The following is a 14680-nucleotide window of genomic DNA, read 5'->3' as shown; positions in this document are numbered from 1 at the left end:
GAGTGATGAGGGAGTGGCTATGCACGGTTGCTTGCTTTGCTTTGCTTTGAGTGATGTCCAGCTTGGTTAATTGCTGTGATTAACCAGTTGATGAGTTGCTTAAAATTTTCATCAAGTGCAAGCCAAAATCATGGAATTATCTCATTTCAAGAGAAGAGGTTTTTCTAACTTTGTGCGGTTTAATTACAGTTGTGCCACTGATATATGCGTCGTAGTAAAGTGGGATTAACATGTTAATGTATAAACTGCACGAGGTCAGAGGATCTCTTTCCATTTCAATTTTTAAGGCATCGTCTGGAACGTAGGTAATTTAAGATAGGATTTTTCATCATGACTCCGATAGGTGATATAATTTGCAATACTAGAGATCGGAGAATTTTAGATAGGGATTATAATATCGATAGGTTTCTCATGTATATACATTGAGCTAAAGGTGGCTAATGTTCTGAGTTGTAATTCGAAATTCGTTTGGAATAGATTCTAAATTCTCCTGAGTTGGATAGCTAATTAAAACGTTGATCTCTTATGCAGTGTGTACACATTAACACATACATAATTGAAGGGTCCTTTCTAAGTTCATTTAACTTTTGTATGAGTGACTATACCGAGCAAAGTCAAAAGCCTGATCATCATTTGCATTTTAGGGGGTTGAGATCCTGTCGACAAGCAACTGACATCATGCGTGCCAATTAAAAACATTCATAGATTATTAATATTTCCTATATGTACAAACCATGTATTAGCTACTGTGTTTATATATATCGTAAAATGAATGGTTCAACCTGAAACATATATATATATATATATATATATATATATATATATATATATATATATATATATATATATATATATATATATATATATATATATATATATATATATATATATATATATATATAAAATTAGTTTTTTCTTCTCGCATGCTTACTAATCCCTAATACACATTATCATATCCCTAAAAAGATGTGAATATTAGGGAATGACCTAATATCAAATAATTAAAAATGATTAGACTTTGAACTCAAATCGTCTAGCCCATTACCTTGTGGAGCTAGCCGAAAGACCACTGTATGTTTCTCAACATCATCATATCCCTTTAATTAGGGTGATGCATGATGTCTAGCTATATGAGATGTACGTACAGTCGTACACATCCGTTGCTAGCAAGCTGTAAAATTAATTAGGAAACATACATTCTACGGGAGTACTTAGAAGCTAAGCTCTTGCTTGCACGCTTACTTAATGTACGATCGAGCTAAATAATGAATAATACAATAAACTTTCACCCTGTTTTTACATATTTATTTTCTTCCGAGCACAACAGTACACTAGCTTGGCGTAATATATCCAGTCAGATCCGACGCCCTTGCATTGTCAGATGATGATCTATTTGAGAAGATTAATTACGGAAACTTGCTTTACCTAGCTAAATTCTACACCATAATATAAGCATACTTGCAGTGATTCCTATAGTTCCTATCCTTTCAATTATTTCAAAGCTAATTAATTAGATGCTTAGAAAGGGAATCTAACTAATTTAAAATTTAAAATTTTACAACTGAAGTGCCTAAAAACAAATATTTTGATTTAACCTTAATGTTTGCTAAACAATTTAGAAATCCTTGTTTTTATAGGGAGAGGATACACATTACCCTCGTACCTGTAACATTGCGCGCTCATTTCTCCGTGACGTAAATAACTATAACTGACATGCATGGTTTATATCCCAGAGCCAATAATTGGACACACGTGAGCACACCTTCAACAGAAATTTGATAGAGAACATATATAGGAGTATCAATTTCATATTGGCACCGGTTTCTGCGGAAGCAAAATCTTTACACCGACCAAGTGCCCGAATCTAGTCTTTGCCGAACCATGTTCTTTGGAGACTTGTGCCTACTTGCTTGCTTGTGGGCAAGCAGATAGCCTGGATGCCTGGTCTTGGAAGCGATCTATTATTAGGGAGCTGCCTAAGCATGCATGCATCCTATGGTTGCAGAGGCCACAGAAAGGGAGATATTGGCATGGGCCAGCAAAATCTTCTATTGGTTCACTGGAACAAGCAATGTCCGTCCTTTTTTTTTTCCTATGGAACATACTGGAACATTCTAGGCTACCTTTGCATCTCCAAGGAGTGGGACCCACTATATCTTAGATCACAAGAGTAATAACGAGGGAAATTGCACTCCTTTAATTTTCCTATATATCAGAGCAGTCCCAGACCTTCATCTAGGATGGTGTCTATGACATTAACTACATTGCCATATAGGATTTTTAGCTTATGTGGCACTATATTAATTAAGAGAGAGAGTGAAGAGAGGAAGAAACTGGGTCTCATGTAAGACACAACTTCAACACGAGAACCTATGCACTAGACACTATCAAGTTTTGCATTGGGAGATAATAGTGTCTTCATAATAGATAAAGAATAAATATGATTGGTAGAGAAGAGAGATGATGTATTTATTAATGGCCCACTTTAAGAAACCATGAGTTGTATAGTGTAGTTTATATTGTGATGTCTTATTGACATGGCACTATAGACACTGCTTATGGACACTATGGGTTGGGATTGCCCTCAGACATAGTATTTGCCTATTTAAACGCACTATAAAATTATACTCCTACTATACTACTGCGTTAACATGAGAGGTCAGAGTATCATCAAAGGCACACGTCTTAAGTTGTAAAATTCTACTACTTCTTTATCTATTGTTTGGCACACGTCTTAAGCAGTTTCATTGGTTGGCAGATTTGGTTAAATATCTTGTTGAGTGATCTTCCGTGGTTGGGTGGTTTGTAGCATTGGGTTTTAGAATTAGCTAATAAGCACATACTCCCTCCATTCTAAAATATAAGTCACATCCACCCTTATCCCAAAGAACAAGAAATAATTATTATTACCTCATAGTTTGGATTACCTTAATACAATAGAATGCATGCACCTAGTAAAATTAGAGATCTTAATGGTGAAAGATTTAAATAGTAACTAGGAAGGTAGCCCGCGCATATGCGCGGACACTTATTTAATGTTGCTTAACTTTTTTTATTATAAATGTTTACATGTAGATTATATTTTCAAAATAGATCTTCACTCTATTTTAAACGTGTTTTAGTTAATATCTGGTTTTGACATATTACATGAAACCATACAACCCTAAATTTATGATAATGACATAAATTTATGAGAACAACATGTGTCACGATAATAAAACAATAATGGAATAATGGAGTTTTTTTATTTCTATTTGTACTATATGTGATTTTCTTACCTGAATAAAGTGTTTTTTAAAATACTACCACGATAAAATCTCCAAAGGACCATATTGTTGGTTATATTTTGACAAATATATATAATTTTGCATCTCGTATTTTTCAACGCCTATTCTTCATAATCACATAAGATACCTTTACTAATTAATTTAGAGAATGAATCTATTTTCCCAAACTTATTTATAATAACTAATTGATTGAAGTATAATTCATAGTCACATCAATAGAGTGCATGACATACATTCATCAAATTATGTCTGATAAGTTGGAATTCCTCAACTATAAAAAAATATATCATGAGTAGTTTATTGCGCATGTTACTTGATTGTTTATTTGTTATCAAAACTATTTGACAAAGAGAAAAACATACATATATGACCATAAATCCTATGATGGACTAAATGGTTATATTATAGCAAGATCACTGGTTTGAAATATTTTTCATAATTATTTTTTACATTTATGTAACATTTAGGTTGCCCACTTATCATATACTATTGAAATAGTTCTAAAAATTAAAAAAAAGAGATGAGAATCTTAATCTCAGACATATTAAAACTAAATCATATCTGCTTAAAAATACACAACTAAATTGTGTTGTTTTCAATTATTTTACATATAGAGCTTTAAGTTAGCATTATATAGTCATCAAGTGTTATTTGACACCTAGAATATGATGTAAAATTATTTGAAATAGGAAAGTACAAGTTACCCCCTAACTATTACGGTCGACCGAATTACCCCATAAACCCGAAACCAGATATCTTTCACCCTCAATTATTAATAAAAGATGAATTACCCCCCCCCCCCCAAACTCAACCTGGAGTAGTTTTGGTCCTACATGGTAGTCCAGTCTGCATTTAAAAAAAATAAAATAGGTGGGGCCCACATGTGACACTCTGTACCCTCTCTACCCCTCTCCTCTCTCTCCTCTCTCTCTGCCTCTCTTCCTGAATCCCATTCCCCAGCCTCTCTCTTCTCCCTCCCATTGCTACTGGGCCGGCCGGGTAGGCACACTGTCGCCCCGCTGTTCTCCTCCTCTTCCTTCGTCTATTCCCTTACGCTTGCTTGCTTGATTGATCCGCCTCGTTGTCTCATCGGGAGAGAGGCATTGGTGATGGGGATCGATTAAAAACCATGGTGGGACGACATGCTATGGTAGACAGAGCTGCGGGCGTATTTGTTGGGCGAGTTCTAGATGGCAGGGGTGTAGCAGAACCTAGCCATTGAGGACCAGCGCAGGTTCTCGCCTCCGGCACCTGCAACTCTCATCATGCGATATTAATAAATTGACACGTAGGACGAAAAACCACTCTGCATTGGGGGGATGTAATTCGTCCGGTATTAATAGTTGAGGGTGAAAGATGTCCGGTTTTCGGGTTTATGGGGGTAATTCGGTCGACCGTAATAGTTTAAGGGGTAATTCATTATTTTCTGATTATTATTATAACATTATTTATTATATGTTGACCTCATGTATAATGATGTATTTATGAACATAGACATCAATAGTTTATTTAATTAGAGGATCCGACTGGATCATAAATTAGATATATGATTTTAAAATAATTTATAGATAGGATGTTTCAAGAGTATTCATAGGATATTTTATTTTTATATTGTAAACGATCTAGTTTAGCTATGTATATTTGCATAACTTTATAGAGTAATATATTTTATTTTAAAATAGTATAATATCATATTTTATAGAGCATCGAGTTTTTCAGTGGCACTACGTACCTGCTTTACTTATGTTTTTTTTTACTTATTAATCGCTTTTATCGTAAGTCGGTACACATGTTTTCTTTTCTTCCGTTGAAGAGGAGATAAGATTCATTGTTTCTTCTCCGTATGTACGTACGTACGTACAAAGATAACTTACGTTTTGTTTCTTTGTCCGGCCCACAGTATAGATGCGAAAGTATTCTTTTTTTAAATAACACATCTAATCTAATGGTCTAAAGTATTGGGTCCACCAATTTAAATGAAAATCGACGGTGAGATTTAACAGTGCCATGTGGCGGTCTTGGAGTATTTATAGGAACACCACGTGGCGGCTTGAGAGCGTTTCTAGGAAGTTTAATGGACTTTTAGTATATAATAGATAGATATTTTAGTGGAAAAGAGGGGCTAGTTAATGACATGCATGCACGCACGCTTTATATTACGAAACAATTTTTAAAAGTAGTTGTGCCTTATATTATTGAATGGAGAGAGTATATAACAACACTATCTGTCACAACTTAGGACACTAATCAATAACTGTAATATTTAACTAGTTATTAAGTAGCATATCTATCTGTCCGTTTGTACAAGGTTGTAGATATAAATAAGTTCACAAACCATTGCTAAGTAGGAAAGCAAATAGGCACACATTACAAAATCAGTATAATGACCACTAATTCGTACCGATATGTATTTAGTATGCCACATAATCTCGTAGTTGTTGCATATAGTTGTTAGGGCACCCGCAATGGTTATCTATAGGCTCTCTACAAGAGATCTATGTCAGCATATTTTACTACTTGGAAGAGATTAAATGAAGAGAGAGAGCAAAGCTATCTACTAATCTGGAGATAGTCTATAGAGAAAAATGAGGCAATTGATTAGAGAGCTATAGATACCCATGTAAACATACCATTGAAGTGGTTTACTATTAATCTAGTCTATTGCTGAGATGTACATGTTTTATAGATAGCATCTTACTTTATCATTGCGGGTGCTCTTATCCTCCAGCGGTTTTTATTGCAGATTATTCCTCTCGCGAGTGAACATGCATAAATCAAAATTCCTTGTCCTTGATGTTCGGATCGTTGTGCCATATCCAATAGAAAATTATGTAAGGCAAAATATTTGATAATTATTTCTGTTTATCGCTTCATGTTGTACGAGGATCCCCCTCAAAATCTTCTACTTGTTCTTCAATACTCCAAAGAATTATTGATGACATTACACAATGATGCATGTAGATAATTAAACTTCTCTTGCAAGCGTTTAGGATTGTGGTCACTTAAATCCGGCACATGATATCGTTGACCCTTATAGGGAGACATAAATCCAAAAGCCAAGGCATATCCAACATCAACCAAATAGTACTTATCTCCACAAAAACATACACGCGTAAGCAAACTTGGAAATTGTAATTGGATTGCAAAATTATAAACATATCTACATACCCTAAGGTGGGTGAGTAAACATATGAGACGTGTTTTTCCTCATGGCATGCTTGAAGACATCCATGTTATGACATCTTCCTTTCATCCCTATGTCAACAAATATGAAGCACACGTCAAAAGTCAAATGCGATCGTTACAATTTGACTATTGTATCCATGCCTGCACATGCAGGTCATGCACTCCTCTTATGGGACAACGGCCAAAATATGGGTCATTAATAGCTCCAACATAATTGATGAAATACGGGAAGAATCTAGATGGCAACAACCTTTCATGCACACCGTGAAAACTAGGATCATGCGGTTGGATGATATCCTTCAAAAATTGGAGCATCCTCTTCGAAATATGCCTAAATTCTAAATGGATAGTGTCTGATGGCCTTTGAAGAAAAATCTCGCGAACTTGGCTCTACGATTGCGTGGTGCCACATGTCCAAAGGAGCACCCCTCAAACCACTTTTGAGCTCACTTCCCATGCTGCATGCAAGCCACATATCATTTCAATGTAGAGTGCGAAGCATGGAATGCCTGAGGTGTCATTACGAAGTTCGTGTAGCAATCGGAGGGTCTAGACAATTTAAGCAATACCCAATACATAACTAGTCAGCTCCTGAGAATGGATACTTCGGGACTTGACCACCAACCCGATGTGAAATGGATACATTGACTCTTAGTTTAACATATTTTTTTGATGCATAAGGATGGGAAAAGAAAGGGTAATAAAAACAAGATGATTCCTTATTTGCTATTAAAAAATCACACGATCCCTTATTTGCCCACAATGAGTCACTGACATGTGGATCCATATTATTGAGGGAATGATGGACAAATGAGGAATTCTATTAACTTTCATGGACAAAGAATAATTTTACCCAAAACAAATTTCTTTCGGTGGATTTAATGATTATAGTTTTTATTGTCTTAATGGCTTAATAAAAAAGATGGCCTCCAGATGTGTATTGGCTATAAGTCTATATCAGACTCAACTATTGTACTTACCGTAACAAAATCATAGTAAGCTTAGGTATAACATGTTCTACCATGTTAACATATAATTTGTTTGCCAATGACGTGACACGATTAACCAAAAAAAAGAAATATTATGTGAGCCTCAAGAAATGTCATGTGAGCCTCAAGTATAGATTATCGATAATCTATAGTTGATAATTGTAACAACGGAGTGAAGCAAAAATACCGGTTTAACAATTTTTAGCATTTATTTACAACATAACGTGGTAAGGTGAGTTGATGGGAAAGAAAAAAAACCATCATAATCTTGTATCAGACCTGATTGTGTTAAAAATAAATTACCACAATCCTGTTGTTGAAATGTGACCGTTCAATTTAGGTTTTAAAATCGAAAGAAGGAAGAAAAAAAAGAAAATAAAATAAAATAAAAGAAAAGAAAAGAAAAGAAAAGAAATGAAAATGTATGACGGAGAAAACCTAGGATAGGACCCCGACTGACCGCGACCCCTTGAAAACAGCAGAGGAAGGAAGGGAGAGAGACACGCGCCGCCCCTCCAAAACCCCCAATCTTGTCGCCATTTCCTCCTCTCCCCCAGCCTCCATCGCCACCCTTGCCGCGCGCCGCCCTCCTCTTGGTGGCTGGAGGAGGAGGAGGAGGAGGATGCAGGCCACGGGGAGCGGTTCTTGGGTCGCGCAGGCGTCCGTGCTCGGCTGCGGCGGGGGCGGAGGAGGGGTGGTGGTGGTGCGGCGGCCGTCGTGGGATGGCGGTGCGGCGGTCGGTGGTAGGGCGAAGGGGTTCGGGGTGGTGCGGTGCTGCGTGCAGGAGAAGAAGCCGCGGGTGAGGAAGACCAAGGAGGAGAGGCGGGAGATGGTCGAGTCCTTCGTCAACACGTACTGCCACCCCTCTTCCTCCCGTCGATAAATTTAATTTCGTTTTTGATGAAATTATCTGAACCTTTCCTGCACTGCTATGCCATTTAATTACCATTGCTTGTCTCATTGCTACTGATATTCTAGAATGAAATTGCTATTGTTCTTTATCTTCTTTACAGTGAGTAAGTTTAGCCTACTGTTTCAGAATTTTATAGCAAATTTGGACCTAGTTATCCAGTCCTAGAAGCCGTGTTGCGTTTGTTTGATTTCGCGGCCAGGGTCATTAGTTCGTTATATGATAGTAGTCCTGTTTTCCCTATCTTGTCGTCTGTAATTACCGCATTGTGCGCATACTGTTCTTCTCCATGTAGGCAATGAGCAATCTGATTGGTGTTGCTGTTGTTTCCTTTTTCAGTTACCGGGTTTCAAATGATGGGAAATTCCCTTCAGTCAATCTCACGCATAAGGAAGTCGGAGGGTCATATTACATAGTTCGTGAAATCGTGAGAGATATCATCCAAGAGAACAGGGTTCTGGGCCCTGGCGGCTTGAATGCCACGGCACTGAGTTTTGAAGACTGCCCTGATTCTGTGGAGTCACCTGTTACGCATGAACTGGGCCAAGACAGTGTCGAGATATTAGATATGTCTGATGACAACCAAGCTGGCATGGATACTGTGACAGACATGAGCACCCAGCAACTACTGGGGTCATCTAATCTATTGGATGCTGGTATTCTGAATGGTGCACTCCAAAATGGGAACATAGCAGATATGGCATGCTTAGAGACAAACAGCGAGAAACAAGATGAAGTTCCATGTGCGCAATCAGCAGAAATTGACCCCAGTAGTTCTGAAAAGCTACCTCCTTCCTTCTCTCATGCCCCTGATTCAGAAAGTGAATTTGAGATGGACAGTCGGGTGGTTGCTCATGAGACAACCAGCAGTCTCACTAATGGAGTTATTTCCTCAGGACCCAGTGCTGTTATTACAAATGAGTCGCTTTTACAAGATCATGATGACACAACTGATAATGCTGTTGATGAAGCTGTTCTTTGCTTACAGACTAATGGAAGTTCTCAAGCAAATGAGACCATTTTGCAGGAACATGAGACACGACCTGAAAGTGTCATGAGCAATGATGTTCAAACCATTGACAGTCAGTCCAATTCTAGAGTGGATACTTTCAACTCAAATACAAGTGAAGACACAACCAAGTCTATTGAAGTGTCTGAAGTACAGAGGTTGCATCCTGATGAGGAAGAAAAGGCAGAAAATCTTGTTTCTCATGCAGAACTGGATACAAAGGTTGGTGAAGCCATTTTCCTGCTAGGATTATTATTGTATCTAATAAATAATGCACTATGCATCATTACCTATTAGTTGTCTTGAGCATCTCAAGAAAACTCTATCAATACCATATGGATAATATTTTTGTTGAAAAATTATGTTCTGCCTTTTTTCTGACTTATCCTTTTCATTACACAGTTGCTTTGCATACACTAGACAAATACCTTCTACATGTTCTGTTCTCTTGAGACAATACATTAATTGGTGTGCTATTTTTTTAAACCTGGGATTAGATATGTGCGTTCCATTCCTTGAGGTGGTAGCTTCTAGTCCTTAATCGTTGATGGTATTAATTGTTTTTTGATTTATAATGTATGGATGCATCTATGACAAGAATCAGGGATTAGAGGCTATGATTTTGACAGATTGTTTATCACATGCAAATATTCAAATTATCTAATTTATATGATAGGAAATCTTTGTTCTCTCAATTTGTTTGTCTATTAGAATGGCAAATCGTTAGCATTAAATCCCCCTTTTGCCCTCTACAGTTTGCCAGGAGTAGTACAGTATCCAAACTAACTTAGAAATGGCATATCTTTGGATATGTATGTATTCATTCCTAACTTATACTACAGGTTTTCTGGGTTATGCCTGACTATTTTTGGTATATGGTGAAGTGATCAAAATTTGGCATGGGCACTAACTTCGGAAGGATTAGAAAAGTTCTTGTTAGTCTTTTTAAGCTGAAACTTGGCAGGGAAATGTTCAAATTTTATCTGCTACCCCCCTTCTATCTTTCACGTGGGATTTGTATTTGTGTGACAGTTGAGTTGTAGATTGGCTAGTCAGCCTTTCACTATCCTTTTGCTTATGTTCAAATTATTTTGTATTAGGGCCAAATTTTAGTGAGTCCATCTGGGGATTCCCAAACTACTGACTGTACACCTATTATTCGACTTTATTATGAAATATGTCTTTATGATACTCTTTTGTATGACATGTATATGTATGAGATTATTGTAGATCTCCTTTGACAGTAACATAATTTATGCATTTAAAAATCAAACTCATTTTATTCTTCTTCTACATAGGTGTTCTCACACGTTGAAGGCAAGAATGGCATGGTGGAGGAAGATAACAGTGAACTCAAGCAATCTATATCTATCATAACAATGGAAGAGCATGATAGCAAGCCTGAACATGGAGACAGCACAACAACTGCCATCAGCAGGCATGCACTTTGCCTTCTAACTTTGCGTTGCATGCTTACTGTTTATAATTTTCTTCATGCGTCGCAAAACACCACAGCATATTTGGTAAGTCATTGTTTCCTCATGTTTCCTCCGTTGTTCATATATATTAAGCTAGATCCATCCCATTACATCTTTTTTAATGTATTGGGTGAATCAATGGACAAGATCTGAACTAGTAGTAATGATATGGTTCACAAGGTTACCTCTAAAACTTCTTTTAGGGCCAATCCATCATAGTGCCTATTCTTTGTTGAGGCAACAGTGAAACACCAGAGAAGCTATGCATAGCCACTGCCAATTTTGACCAACGCGTGAGTCTGCCAAGGAAACCAACACTTCCAACTATCCCTGATAACTAACCCAATCAACCAAACCGCAAGTGGGATGGTGAGGAATATCTGATAGGCAAAATGGGAAAATGTGCATAGGAAAATCAAGTGATAATTTTCTGTGAACAAAAGAAGTGGTTAAAATGAGATACATTTATGAATGGAGGAAGTATCGAATATCATGCTAGTACAGATAATTCATGCATGCATGATTAACCCTGACAGCGTACTTCGATTTAGGTGATAGGCTTGAAACCTCTATTGATACCAATCAGATTATCTTTTTTGTTTACAAAGAAATGCCACTTTACCATATGTGAACAAGTTACTATTTTTCTTGACGCAGTGCATGTGTTACTACTTAATGATGTTAGCAACAGGCAACTGAGTGCATTATGGAAGTATTACTCAAGATACGTTTCTGTTGTCTAGTTGCCTATTTATTGATATTCTATTTGCTATATAATATTTATTGATCATATAACAATTTGTTACATAAACCGGTTCTTGTACCTTGTCGATCATGTCCTATTTTTCTGTTTGGTTATGAAAATTTTATTTCTCATGCGAATGTGGTTAACTATGCGAGATGTTAACAATTTAACAGTGATTCAATAAAGGACAGATCACACACTATAATGTTTTTAACATTGTTATTCTTTATGGTCCGCAGGAAAACTGGGAAGGTGCAGCCGAAGAAAGAGACCAACCTGTTTTGGCTAATCATTAGGGCATTTGTTGTTTCCATGTCCAAGATGTGGGCAAAATGAGAGGATGTGCAAAAGACACTTTCATCTGGCACTGCAGCCTGGGATGCCCTCTGCCTACTGGCAAATGTGAAGCTCCATTTTGACGCGATGCATATACATATTTGTTTTCTGTGCCGCACGTTAGGTTGGTTGGTAGGCTTCAGGAGTTTATTTAGGTTCTAGCTTGTAGGAGTAGCATTTGGTGAACTTTCTCAGCCTTTTCAACTCTAAAATCTATTAGCTGTAATTGCACTATTTTTGTAGAAGGGGTGAGGTATGTGCTTCTCTTATATATGAAAGTATGAAACAGTAGTATCCACAGATTCTCCTCTGAATGAGGATTACCGGCCTGGTGGCCTTGCGTTCTGGTGAAACATTTGCAAATCTGCTAGTCTGTGCTTTAGCTACCTTTGCAGTAGAAGAGGTTTAATTGTGGAAAATGCAGAATGACAAAATTGGTTCACAGTAACTGGAGCTGATACTATGTAGCGAAAACAATACGATCTCAGCACTAATTCTCACAATGCAAATTTACGCACGATTTGTTATCTGTATCTGTTTTCAAAAACAAAGAGCAGTAACTTGTTGCGAATTGTGCTATCTAGCCGCGCCAGATAGTCAGAAGGCAAGGGAGCAGGTAGTGCTTATACAGACTCATGACCGAACTTGCTAATATTCACAAATTCCAGCCCACTAACCTTGTATCAGTCTATCCTCGCTACTTTGCTTTCGAGTTCAAAACTGCAAATACAGGGGAGCAATAACTTGTGATTGGAAATCAATTAACAGCACATTGCATCCTGTAGGACTGAAAATTCATTGCCCGAACTTGCAACATCTCAAGACATCAATGTCGAAACTTCACCAATCGGGTATTTGCTTGTCAATCTCAGCAAACTCCTTGTTTCATCGTCCATTGAGACCTTATCCTGATCCATGCGTTCATCAACTATCAGCGGCATCAGCTCAGCCTTCGCATAAGTGCGCAAGACCGAGTTATAGATCTCGGTCGTGACATATCCTGCTTCTCTGAACATGACCAGGAGCTTCTCTGCAGCTTCGATGTCGCCTTTCTCCTCAATCTGAGAGTATATCGCCGTCGCGAGTTGAGGGTTTGGATCCCATTTCTCCAGACATGACAGGGCTTTCTTCAGGCACTCAAGAACTTTGTCCATTCTGCCATCGCTGAGATAGCCCCAGACAAACAGTTCCCAAGTGCTATAGCTTGGCTTGACACCCTTCTGCACAATGTGATCGAGGAAACCCTCAGCCTTTTCCATCATGCCGTTCTTGATGTAAAATGCGAGGATCGTGTTCGGGATCCTCGAATCGCGTGTTCCTGAGGCGGACTCCCATTCGCTGTAAAAGCTCTCTGCTTCTGCGATATCGCCAAACCTTGTGAGCGAAGTGAGCATGCACTTGTACTCGGTGTCACTGAACTTTCTGAAGGTTTCTCTCATCTTCCTCCACACCCTGTCCAAGTTACCTCTATCCGACAAGCTTGCATACAGGGTGAGCAATGAGGAGTACGCGGCTCTCTCCTTCCGAGAGGCCCTCTTCTCCATCTCCACCAGCGCGTCCCGGCCTTTGACATGAAGCCCGGCATTGATGTAAATGCTTCCCAGCAAGCTGAATGTCATCCAGTCAGGAACCACCCTCTCATCCTTCATCAGATCGTAGACCTTCTCCGCGGCTTTCACGCTGTTCTTCTTCGAGCAGTATGTCAGCCATATGTTGTAGGTGACCAGGTCAGGGATGGTGTACCTCCTGAGCTCCTTGATCATCTCCGGGACCTTCTCAAGCTCGCCGCTCGACATGTAGAGCGACATCATGTGGTTGAACGGCAGCGCGCAGGTGAGGTACCCAGCCTTGGCCATCTCCTCCAGCATTGCCTCCGCCTTGTCACGCCGGCCGTGCTGCACGTAGGCGTGGAGCAGCGCGTTGCAGGTGGACGGCCCCTTGGCGCGCTCCGGCATGTCCTCGAAGAACTTCTCGGCGCTGGGGAGCCCCCGGACCTTGGCCACGAGGTCGAGGTGCACGGCGTGGTCCCCGGGAAGCAGCCTCATCTCCGGCTGCGTCCTCATCCACTCGCATATCTGCAAACAGAACGGGGAGGCGTCACGCCGGCAATACAACAAACAGGTGGCGTGCGCCACCGCCGCCGCCGCGACCATGGCGATTGTGTACCTCGAGGGCGTGCTTGAAGCGGCGGTACTTGCGGAGCTCGCGGACGACGCGGTTGAGCTGGTACTTCTGCACGGTGCGCCCCTCCTCCGCCCACCGGCGCAGCACCACCGCCGCGCTCCGCTTCGGGTAGATCAGCTTCAGCAGCCTCCTCCCCAGCGTGTCCCCTCCCCTCCCCTCCCCACCTCCACCTTCCGCACCACCAGACACCGCCGCCGCCGCCGCCGACGACGACGACGACGCCATCCTCGCCGCGGCGGCGGCGGGCACGAGCCGCCGCGACATCAGCATCCCTTCCAACGCTTCACCACTCTGCCTTCGCCAGCGGTCGCCACGGGCCTCATATGGGCCTCGGCCCAATAACCCAAAGCCCTTACGCGCAAATCCATATCTCTCCAAGGACCCAATCACAAAACCCCCCTCTACCTAGTAAAACTTCTCTATACACCCCTACATTTATAATAATTAACGAATTCACCCTCCTGACCCCACATGTCACTCTCACATAGGACTAATCCTAAATTTTCATAAAGCCATCCATCATAAATACAAACTCTTCAAGGGACCCAACAGCAAA

The 14680-nt window shown here is 39.7% G+C and overlaps 2 protein-coding genes across 3 annotated transcripts; one reads left to right on the top strand and one right to left on the bottom strand.

Annotated features, from left to right (window-relative positions):
* The first annotated feature begins 7964 nt into the window (after window positions 1–7964).
* On the top strand, window positions 7965–12310 carry LOC4352388 (uncharacterized). 2 transcript variants are annotated; one of them, XM_015765272.3, is made up of 4 exons: window positions 7965–8314; window positions 8712–9603; window positions 10680–10819; window positions 11844–12310. In XM_015765272.3, the coding sequence occupies exons 1-4, from the start codon at window positions 8085–8087 to the stop codon at window positions 11938–11940; spliced, it is 1359 nt and encodes a 452-aa protein (XP_015620758.1). In that variant the 5' UTR covers window positions 7965–8084; the 3' UTR covers window positions 11941–12310. The 2 variants fall into 2 exon arrangements, with proteins under 2 accessions (XP_015620758.1, XP_015620757.1); XM_015765271.3 differs by having other exon boundaries at window positions 10680–10904.
* Window positions 12311–12405: 95 nt separating this feature from the next.
* LOC9272023 (pentatricopeptide repeat-containing protein At4g02820, mitochondrial) lies at window positions 12406–14417 on the bottom strand. The gene is made up of 2 exons (XM_015765270.3): window positions 14107–14417; window positions 12406–14015 (listed from the first exon to the last, which is right to left on the bottom strand). Exons 1-2 carry the CDS (start codon window positions 14392–14394, stop codon window positions 12759–12761), a joined length of 1545 nt encoding a protein of 514 aa, XP_015620756.1. The 5' UTR covers window positions 14395–14417; the 3' UTR covers window positions 12406–12758.
* Between the last annotated feature and the right edge of the window lie 263 nt (window positions 14418–14680).

Source organism: Oryza sativa, chromosome 12 (assembly GCF_034140825.1).
Source record: "Oryza sativa Japonica Group chromosome 12, ASM3414082v1".
NCBI classification, from domain to species: Eukaryota; Viridiplantae; Streptophyta; class Magnoliopsida; order Poales; family Poaceae; genus Oryza; species Oryza sativa.
This window is presented reverse-complemented; position numbering and strand designations above follow the sequence as displayed.